This window comes from Lathyrus oleraceus, chromosome 6 (assembly GCF_024323335.1).
Source record: "Lathyrus oleraceus cultivar Zhongwan6 chromosome 6, CAAS_Psat_ZW6_1.0, whole genome shotgun sequence".
Taxonomy (NCBI): domain Eukaryota; kingdom Viridiplantae; phylum Streptophyta; class Magnoliopsida; order Fabales; family Fabaceae; genus Lathyrus; species Lathyrus oleraceus.
The window spans coordinates 291,075,068-291,085,990 of record NC_066584.1 but is presented as its reverse complement, the minus strand read 5'-3'; the positions used below and the strand labels follow the sequence as shown (position 1 = coordinate 291,085,990).

At 36.8% G+C, this 10,923-nt stretch overlaps 3 protein-coding genes across 3 annotated transcripts; 2 read left to right on the top strand and 1 right to left on the bottom strand.

The window, feature by feature from the left end:
- The first annotated feature begins 2,010 nt into the window (after positions 1-2,010).
- LOC127096710 (F-box/FBD/LRR-repeat protein At1g78750) lies at positions 2,011-5,073 on the top strand. Its single transcript, XM_051035261.1, has 4 exons — positions 2,011-2,352; positions 2,581-3,192; positions 3,541-3,810; positions 4,619-5,073. Exons 2-3 carry the CDS (start codon positions 2,598-2,600, stop codon positions 3,777-3,779), a joined length of 834 nt encoding a protein of 277 aa, XP_050891218.1. The 5' UTR covers positions 2,011-2,352; positions 2,581-2,597; the 3' UTR covers positions 3,780-3,810; positions 4,619-5,073.
- Positions 5,074-6,475: 1,402 nt separating this feature from the next.
- On the top strand, positions 6,476-6,847 carry LOC127095255 (uncharacterized). The gene has a single exon (XM_051033969.1). It carries the CDS (start codon positions 6,476-6,478, stop codon positions 6,845-6,847), a length of 372 nt encoding a protein of 123 aa, XP_050889926.1.
- Positions 6,848-9,142: 2,295 nt separating this feature from the next.
- On the bottom strand, positions 9,143-9,514 carry LOC127095253 (uncharacterized). Its single transcript, XM_051033968.1, has one exon. The coding sequence runs from the start codon at positions 9,512-9,514 to the stop codon at positions 9,143-9,145; it is 372 nt and encodes a 123-aa protein (XP_050889925.1).
- Between the last annotated feature and the right edge of the window lie 1,409 nt (positions 9,515-10,923).

Here is a 10,923-nt window from a genome sequence, read left to right as displayed (position 1 = left end):
ATATTAATACGCGTTTACACAAAAAAGACTAATGTCGATGATCAGGATCACCTAACCGACCTCCGGTCTCATATCCCCTAGCTACTCGAACTCGTGGCCCTAACCCACGTTGATGATTCACCCCATGTGTTTGAGTATCTGAGGACCCAGGAACATCACCACCAACTGCAGGAGATTGCCTGAGATAGTCAGACAAATCAGCGAAGTCGTGTGTATGCATCGAAGGGGTATCGTCATAGCTGAGTTCATGACCCATGCCAGAGTAGTTGGATTGTGTTTGAGTTGTTGGAGGGAGACCAGGACGATTGAAGGGAGACATTGGTGTGAATGATGCGTTGAGGAAATGTTGAAATGATTGTTATGTTGTTTGATAGACATATGATTGTTGAAGGTTTTGGTTTTTAGATGTTTGAGCTTCTTTGCTATAGTAGGAGGAGGGACGGTTGGTGTTAAATGACCGCTGACTATTTTGGCTAAGGCGGTTATGTTAGAATGATGTGTTAGGTGCATAGGCAAAGGCTGTTGAACAGGTATTCGGCAACTGTGAGGATTCATACAAAGGATTGCAAGAAAGCGTGGAGTGTAGTGTTAATGTTAGGTCAAATATTCAGTGAATGTTGTATGAAAGTGATGAAAGAGGAAAGTATCAAAGTTAGCACACACGTGGTTACAGTCTTTGACCATCATAGGCAAAATTTCAGTGTACAGGAAACAATGGACCACAATGAAGGGGGTCAAATTTGTCTAATGTTGTCAAACTAAACAGAAGTTGGTGCGACTGTGGAATGCGCACATACTCGCCAAGACGCTTACAGTCATCTATCTGATGTTCACAAGGTCATTACCGTCATGAATGTGTATAACAAAAGCTTCTTAGTGCTACCAATAGAGGAATATTGGCCTCCATATGAAGGTGACATGGTTTGGCACAACGATGAGATGCGAAGAAAAAAGGACGGCCAAGCAGCACACGTATTAGAACATAAATGGATACGACTGATAAAATGATAAGATTATGTAGTATATGTCGTCATCTCAGACACAATAAGAACAAATGTCCCAATCTATGAGCAACATCTGCATCATAATTTAGTCTCAACCAAATATACTATTGAGTCTCTCAATACTTCTAATTTTTTTCTTTTATGGTATTTTTCCATCTAACCAACGAATCAACTCCCTCTTCAGTTGATCGAAACTACATATGTTCTAGAAGAACATCAACATCGGAGACTTGTCTTTCGAATAAATCACTTTTTCATAGCAGCGACGAACACCAAACATGTTTGCAATATGACGAAATGAGATATGGAAAAATGAATCACACAACACCTCTATTTATAACAAAAAAATTGCATATTACACTAAGGCGTCAGACCAATTGGCGCCTCCTCTTCCAAATTACACATGGGAGCAATTGGATTGACAGCACCATGTGTTGTAACCAATCCAATTGATGTCCCCACTTAAAATTTAAGGGTATGTGTCAATTGGACTGACGCCTATGCCTTAGATTTTTTTTTTATAAAAAAATTGGGATAGATTGAATTATTTTTTAAAAAATTAGATTATTTTAATTTTTTTTTAAAAAAATATGAAGTATTTGAGTAAAAAAATTCTATCTTAAGTTATACAGGTTAGAATATAGAGGTTTACTTGGCTTATTTTTCAACATAATTAACATAAATAGAGTTTTCTAGACATTCTTTCCCGGGCGTTAAACACATGGTACAAATTTGAGGGATTAATGTTTACTTTTTCTTTTATTTCTTAAGAAATAAAAAAATGTTATTTTATAATTATTTTAAAAATAATAATAGTTTTTATTATTATTTTTTAAAATAATTATATGTCAGTTGATCAATTAATTTAATGGTAATTAACGTTGAATATAATAAAGAAAATCACAATTCAATCCTACTATTCTGATTTTCAGAACTAAAATCATTTGATTTTCAGAACTGAAATCATTTGATTTTCAGAAATAACCATTGAATTGAATCGGTTTAATCATTTCAATAAATCATGTATTCCTCGGATGAAAAAAAAATAATCAAAATTTCTTTCGTCCAACTAATAAAAAAAAATTGGTACAACTAACCAAAAATATTAATAGACAAAAATGGATTTAGTATTGATTTTTTTTATCATAATTTTTTTTCAAAAAATTCTAAAAATCAGATCATCTGATTCAACCCGATTTAGAGTGGTTTGAGCACATACCTTACCGCCATTCTCATCACCGCCGCCCATCGCCGTCACTCATCAACGCCACTGCTCACTCATAAGGCTCCTTCAAACGAATCACACAGCTTAGAAATCATCGATTCACAATTCTCTTCAACTCATTAGGTATTTTCACCTCTTATCTTCAATACCTAACTGTTTCACGCTTTTACGATTATAAATTGGAATTTCACATGCATATTTCAAATCCAACATTCCGTTTTCGCACTAATCCCTAAATCAAACTGAAATTGCATGCATCTAGGTTTTCCTGCTTGTTTCTGTGCGTAGTTTATGCATCTGCAAGAAAATTGTATCATATAGTAACTGAATCTATTGCTTTTGATTTTGTAGACGAATATTGAGGCGGAATGGGTGATAGGCTGAAGAGGAAGATGAGCAGCCTCAATGACTTGCCCAACGAAATTCTGCTTCATATAATGTCATATCTTAAGATAAAAGATGTTGTTAAGACTAGTGTTTTGTCAAAACGGTGGAGGAATCTCTGGAAATTCCTCCGTCATCTTAAATTGGATACCTCTGAATTTAGCAAGCCGTGTTTTTTCTCTGATTGTGTGTTTGAGATTGTGTCATCTCGTGGTATGGGCGATTATCCCTTACGTACTCTTGACTTCAATCGCCATGGAGCTTTTCGACATGAGATTTTCACTCGTCTCATAAACCATGCTATGTCTAATGGTCTTCAGCAACTGAACATAGCTGTTCCGAGCAATATTGGGTTGCCGTATTCTATCTTTTCTTGTCATTCTTTGACCTCTATTTATATTTCCGTTTCAAGGTATGATATCAAGAAAAGAACCAGACTGCCGAAGCATCTTGATCTTCCAGGTTTGAGAAGTTTGCATCTTGAACTTGTTGGGATTCAAGCTGATGATAGTGGTCATGCTGAACCCTTCTCAACTTGTACTAAGTTAACTGATTTGAACATTGATGAGTGTTTCTTAGCAGGGCCGGCCCAATCAATCTGGAGGCCCTGTTTTAATTTAATAAATAGGCCTAAATCTAAAATATATATATAATTTAATAATAAAAAAATACACTAAAAATTCAAAGTATTGTTTAAACTAATAATATCTTTTTATACAATATAAAGTTTCAAAGTATTGTCTAAAATATATATATCCTTGGCGTCTTTTCGGTTTTAGGTTGCGTTTGGAATGAGGAAAAATAATATATATTTTAAATTTTTTCATATTAATTAGATTTAAAAAAAAAAAAAATAGGCCCCCAAAATTTTGGGGCCCAGTTCCATAGGGCCTGTTGCGCCTGTGAAAGGCCGGCCCTGTTTCTTAGTTTATCCCAGCTCTCTCTCCAGAGATGGAGAAGGAATCATCAATGTAACCAATGATACACTTTGTAATTTGACCATTAAGGATACTTTAACTCTTAAAACTATGAAACGGGGACCAACTTGCAAATATGTGATTGTTACGCCAAAACTAGTTTCTTTTACTGTAAATGGCTCTCCTTTCCGAGCATCGTCCGTACCAGAGAGGGTGAAGGTTGAGCTTCAGTCTTCCTTGATGACGTAAAATCAATACAATCACCTCCAGATCTCTTCAGGTAACATGATAGTTAGAGTGTTCCCTTTCTCTCATCATACCGTTGAATGTTTTCCTAGTGTTTTCTGCTTTTCATTCTCAGCTATTGAAGTTGCTACTAACTATATCTTATTACCAATGTGAGAAAGGTCTTAATTATCTTCTTTTTAACCGTTTCAAACTATTTTTTCAATGCACAACAAGTCATTCCTGGAAAAGAAAATGTTTTTCAATAACTTGGGGTTTTTTAGCATTGCAAGTCTTCACTTTTTTAGAACAGGTTTTCATGCAGAACTGGAATTTTTTAACAGTTGCTAGTAGCTATATTCTTAGAAGTAAATTCCTGTAATTGATTTAGTGCTTGTTTCTTTCTCTGTTTCTCTCATCCCCGCTCCCCTTGTTTATCTTGTTATGTTGCACATGGGCAAGTTCTGAACACTTTCTTATATTCCTTTTTTGATATATATTTGGTGATGTGTTTCTGATATATGTTGAGTGCCATTGTTTTTAAAAATAATCATACGATTCCTACCTAAATTTCAAGCACTATTTGAGTAATTAAAATGGATTAGGAGTAGAAAACATCAGGCTAGAACACTAGGAAAACATTCTCCGGATACTCGTTTGGCTTCAGAGGAGATTTTGAATCGAATGGATTGTTATTTAAACTGACATCTTCTTTAAGTATTTATTGAACCATTAAGCTAGTAGGGCTATAATTGATTGCAAGAATAGGTTTTATTTGTTACTATCATGCAGTACTATCAGGTGTTGTTATGATAAAATCATTCCCCTATTATTCATATATTTGGTGTGGTGACATGCTGCAGGTAATAGAAAAGTGGTTTTCATGCAATGAATTTCCTAGAACTTAATTGAATATTGAGCAGAGCAGTGCATCTGATCTATTACTGGGAGGACTCTGTTGATCAAACTTATTGTGATTATTAGTATATATATGTAGTATATATATCATGTTAATGTTCAGTAAATGTCTTCAATTAAAAGGATAAATTGTTGTAATAGTTGATTAATGTTTTACTTACGGAAAGTGTAATAGTTGATTAATATTTAAAGTTGGCATTTTTTTTAAAATTTTCTTATAAGCAAAATGCAAATATTGAGAAATCCAAAAATATGGTCACACCAATATTCATACCAGGGTGTATAAGACTAGAGGTGCGCTACTTTTTCATTAGGCTAGATGAATGAGTTGTCAAGTTTGTAACATGCTATTTACTTATTTTTAAGTATTGGTTGGAAAAATACAAAGTTTTGGTTCCAATGAGTTGTCTAAGTTTTTAACATGTAGAATAATCTTGCTTACTGCAGTTCTACTGCTTCAACATGACTTTATAATAGTATTTGATTGACAAATTAAATGAATATATGAACTCTGTTTAGCATATGAAAACTATTGCTCACTTATACTGCTTCAGCCACCTCAACATTTTTGTGTAAATAATAACAATAATCAAGGAGAGTTGCCATCCATTAGCATCAGAGATGTCCCAAAATTTTGATGCTTAAGTCATTTATAATAACATTATATTTCCATTTATCAATGGAATTCTCTTCTCAATCCAGCGTGTATATCCACCATGGTAGATATTTGATAATACTGATTCAATCTTTGTCTTTGAACAGTTATAAGCCATAACAAAAGAGGATAAAAAATGACACTATTCCAAATGTGTTTCCAGTAAAGCTTGCTCAGTGTCAATAGATAATCTGTATAGTAATTTAACTTAAGAACAAATAATTTTATGAAAGGAACATAGTTTTATACTGGAAATAATAATGAGTATGCATGCATGAATTAATCGATCGATATAAAAGATGAATGGTATTAATGATATTTTGAATTCTTTTTTAATTTTTTATAGCAAAAATTGGATCTGATGGAAAAAAATAGATACAGTCCTTATTCGGATTTCATAAAATCCAAGAAGCGGTTACTAATGGCGTCCTTGAGCTTGTTGAGAATGTAACTGGTGCTCAGAAAGTCGTGCACAAGGAGGCGAAGAAGAAATATTGCAAGATCGCGTATCGCATTCAATCGGCGGTAGATTCAACGAATTTTGACAAGATCTCTCATGCTGAATCGGCGAAGGAGACATGGGATGTTCTTGTCAAGTACTATGAAGGAGGTGAGAAGGTCAAAGTTGTCAAATTGCAGACCTTGCGACGACAATATGAATTGCTGCATATGGGAGAGGATGAAAAGATTGCAGGCTATGTATCGAAGGTGCAGAATCTCATCCATCTCATGAAGGATTGTGGTGAAACCCTAACTGGTAAGATGATAGTTGAGAAGGTAATGTGTACGTTGAAATCTCACTTTAATCACGTCATCGTAGCTATTCAAGAATCCAATAATCTTGAAACCGTGAAACTGGATGATTTGGTTGGTTCGTTGGAGGCGCATGAGATTAGGATTGTCGAAAGGAAAGGGTTCAAGATTCGATACAAGCATTGTAGGCTCAGGCTTGGAAGAAGCATGGTAGTTCCAACAAATTCAAAGGATAAAGAGACAAGACTAGAGCAAGAAGTCTTGGTCGAACCCTCAAAAGCATAAAGTCGATGATAGGACTTATGAATCCTCGAAAAGAGGAGAAATAAACTCCTATCAGAAAGATAGGGAGAAAAAAGGTGTGCAATGCTATAATTGTGAAAATTGGGGTCATATGGCCAAGAATTGTCGATACAATAAAGATAAGGGAGCGAAAAAAGGCAAGGAGGAAGAAGTGAACCTTGCACGCCAAGATTCAGATGATTATGAAGATATGGTGGTTATGGCTACAGTTGCAGCTGACCATGTCGACTCCAAGATCTGGTTCCTCGACTCGGGATGCTCGAATTACATGACTGGTCAAAAAGTGTGGTTAGAAGATTTTGACTCGTCGAAGAAGAGCAAGGTCAGACTTGTTGATAATAGCTCGTTGCAAACAGAAGGTACTGGCAACAAAGTTATTCAAAGGAGTAATGGAGGAAAAGCAACGATCAAAGAGGTACTCTATGTACCTGGAATGAACTGCAATCTGCTAAGTGTTGGATAACTGGTCAAAAAAAGGTTTCTCAATGATTATGAAAGATGGAACCTTTGAATTGTTCCACACTTAGAATAATTTGGTCTTGAAATCTCCTTTGTCGAAGAATAGGACATTCAAGACCATGATCAGTTCAACTGAAGTACAATGTCTAAAAATTATTGTTGACCACAAGCATAGTTAGTCGTGGCATTTGAGGTTTGGAAATTTGAACTTTCAATCACTCAATAAACTAATTACTCAAGATATGGTAATTGATATACCAAGTTTGGAGATGGTCGATAAACTCTATGAAGGTTGTCTAGTCGGAAAGCAATCTAGAAATTCTTTCGTTTTGACCCTTTTGAGGAGCATACCATTGGTGGAAACAGGTACTTTGTTTTGTTTCTTGATGAGTTTAGTCGAAATCTTTGGATCTTGGTGATCAAGCGAAAGGACAAAGTATTTGAAACCTTTAAGAGATTCAAGATGCATGTCGAAAACCAGAGTGAGAAGAAGATCAAAGTTCTTTGAACAGATGGAGGTGGCGAATATACATTAAAGATGTTTGAAGAATCCTATGCAAAACACGATATTGATCATGAGGTAACTGCTCCTTACACGCCTCAACATAATGGAATAGCATAAAGAAGAAACATGATCATATTGGACATGGAGAGATGCATACTAAAGCATAAGAATTTTCCAAAATACTTATGGGGTGAATCTATTTCCATTAATGTTTATATTCTGAACATATGCTCTACCAAGAAGTTGAAGAACAAGGTTCCTGAAGACGTTTGGAGTGGCAAACGACCATCAGTGAGTCATCTGAAGGTGTTTGGCTCTATTTGTTACAAGCATGTTCTTGATGCTAGAAGAAGGTAGCTTTATGACAAGAGTGAACCTATGATTCTGGTAGGTTATCACAAAACTAGTGCACACAGGTTGTTCAATCCAATTAATCAGAAGATCGTGATGAGTCGAGATATTGTGATTGATGAAAATTATGCTTGGGATTGGAATTCTAGTGATGGAATTGACAAGCCATTTATGAGCTATGATTTTGACGAAGCAAGTAATGATGTCGAAGTTGAAGCAGTTGCTGACATGCCCGAGACAGTCAAAGTCGAAGACAGTGTAACTAGTGCTAGTCAAAGACCTCAAAGAACTATAGCTCGTTCAACAAGACTTAATGACTATGAAGTGATTGGTGATGATGAAGTCACACCAGATGGAGAATTAGTTAATTTCTCCTTACTTGCAAGTGCTGAACCAATCAACTATAGTGAAGTCTTAAACGATAAAAAGTGAAAGTCAACTATGGTCGAAGAGTTACAAGAAATCGAAAGAAACAACGCAAGGGAGTTAGTCAAATTTCAAGTATATACAAAAGCTTTCAAAGTGAAGTGGGTGTTCAAGTTGAAGCACAATGTCGATGGGTTGATAGCAAGGCATAAGGAAAGATTGGTAGCTCGAGATTTTCTTTAGAGACCAGGAGTCGACTACTCTTAAGTATACGCACCAGCAGCAAGATTGGAGACTGTTTGACTAGTCGCCACCTTGGCATGCAATCAAGGTTGGTCGACATTTCACTTAGATGTGAAATCAACATTTTTGAATAGTCTCTTAGAAGAAGAAGTATATGTCGCACAACCTCTCGAGTTTGTGATTCATGAGGAAGCAAGGAAAGTATACAAGTTGCACAAAGTGCTATATGGTCTCAAGCAGGCACCTAGGGCATGGAACAAGAAGATCTAATCATACTTGGTCGAATTGGGATTCATCAAATGAAAATCTGAGTATGATGTTTATGTTCAGGTTATGGCATAATATATAACAATCATTTTCTTATATGTCAAAAACTTGTTAGTAATTGGAAATAGCTTGGGGAATTTGTAGAAGTTCAAAGAGCTGATGACAGATATAAATTCGGATAGTCCAAAAAAAACATATATATATATATATATATATATATATATAAATAAAGTCGAAATACACAATAAAGTAGAATTAAGTGAAAATAAAATACAATCCATAATGTATCCAAAGTATAACTACTATATACTACTGCATATGTCGGACTACAACTCCTCTGGCTCCTCGTGCTCCTCGTTGTCCACTACCCCCGTCCTCCGACGTTGTCTTTTACATCAGTGCCTCTCGTGCCTTCGTCATAATGGCATCCAGGACCTGCCTTAGCTCAGACCCGTCGGGGAAGATACCTTTGTCAATACCTTCCTACGTAATCTCCATCATGCGACAACATCTAGGTAAGATATCATAAGCATGATCTAATTGTGTTTACTCCTCCTCTAGTATCTCCTAATGAGCTAGCCTCGGTGGATATCCTGGAGCAACCTGTACCATATACAGAAGTGACGCCCTAAAGAACCACTTGATGTACATGTCGACGCAATTCCAATCACTATCAATTATGGTACTTTGTGCCTCCTCCGGTACCAGATGACTCTGATAATCATCAAACATGGCATCCATGTCTCTATGTGTCGTAGCAGGAGGAGCAGAGACACCAGGGTGTTTGGGAATGGTCTGAGTGTAGCCGAACTGCCGCGTCACACACTCAGGAAGATAAGGAGCAGTGAGACGTGATCCGCAAGCCAACCATCCTGAGTATAATACTATGTCGTCAAATGGTTGTGTCTCACAGTGATTGACATAGCTGTTGAAGTGCATGTCCTCGACAACCAAACGGTCAAGATACACTCTAAGTGGCTATATCACCTATTTCCCTCTGAGTGGGGCAAATGTAGACGCATGTGGTATATCCTCGGTATAATTCGACACATAAGACCAAACAGGGATGCGTGGGAAGTGCTGAAGGATCCAAGCCTGAAAAGTGTTGGAACATGTGAATCATTAGTAAGGTCGTTGAAAAAATGTAATGAGAATGACACAAAAACATTAAATAATCAATAAATATTACTTTCGATAGTTTGATGTTGCATGTGATCTGCTTCGTCTTCCACCTACACCCCTCTGATAACTTCGAGTACAAGTAAACCAAACAAGAGGCCCCCCAGTTATACTCATAGATCCCGCTCGAAGTACCACAAGTAGACGACATCTGTATAAGTGGAGTTCTTATCCATAAAAATCATAGTGCCAACCAAATATAACATATATGCTCTCATAGTATACGCTCTATGGAGGCACATTTACTCGTCATAACCTCTAGCATCATATACCTTTTTCAGGAAATCAAACCTAGCATGAGCCCCTCTGGTTTTTTCCATCTCCGTCATGGCATCCTCTAGGTAAACTCCCAGATAGTCTACCATTATCTCAAGTGCCTCGTCTCTGCTAATCCTCCCATGATATAGATGTTTCCCCCTGATCTGAAGATGCAACAAACATAAAACAATGTCGAGTGTGATAGATATCTCACCAAGCGGTAGATGAAATGATGAGGTCTCGGTGTGCCGTCTCTCCACGAATTCATTAAGCATCATGTGGTTGACCATAATATAATCGTCCATGCATAAGTCCTTCATCCCAGATAGGGACAAAGCTTCCTGAAACCACTCCTCATTCGACTAAGGCAAGTCAGTAATCTTTTTCTCATGGTTAATAAACTTCAGTGGATCATGATCCTGCAGAAAAATAAATCAATGTCAGAAACTTGTAATGTAATAATAAACGTAAATTAAAAATAATGAATCTAACTAATGTTATCTCTCTGTTGCAAATATGTCGGGCAGTATGGTCTAGGTATTGAGGTAGTAGTGACAACTCTATAAGGCCTCATCCAAATGCTTGTGATGACTTTGGCTCATCATCCTCAGCAGCCTCACCATCCAGAGGTGGCACTGGTTCAGCAACCTAAGCAGCTGGAGGTGGAATTAGCTCAAAAGCATCATTCATCGGAGGTGGCACTGGTGCCTTAGGTACCACTGGTGACTCGGGTACCTCCGGCGCCTGAATAGGTGAAACCTGACGACTGCGGGAGGATGGAGTGAATGATGTGCCGCTAGATGAAACTTGTCTCCTACGGGAAGAAGAAGAAGATGGAGAAGCATGAGCCGTAGAAATAGATGTCTCTGCATGGCTAGAGTGAACAGGAGTTTCTAAAACCTGACTTTTCT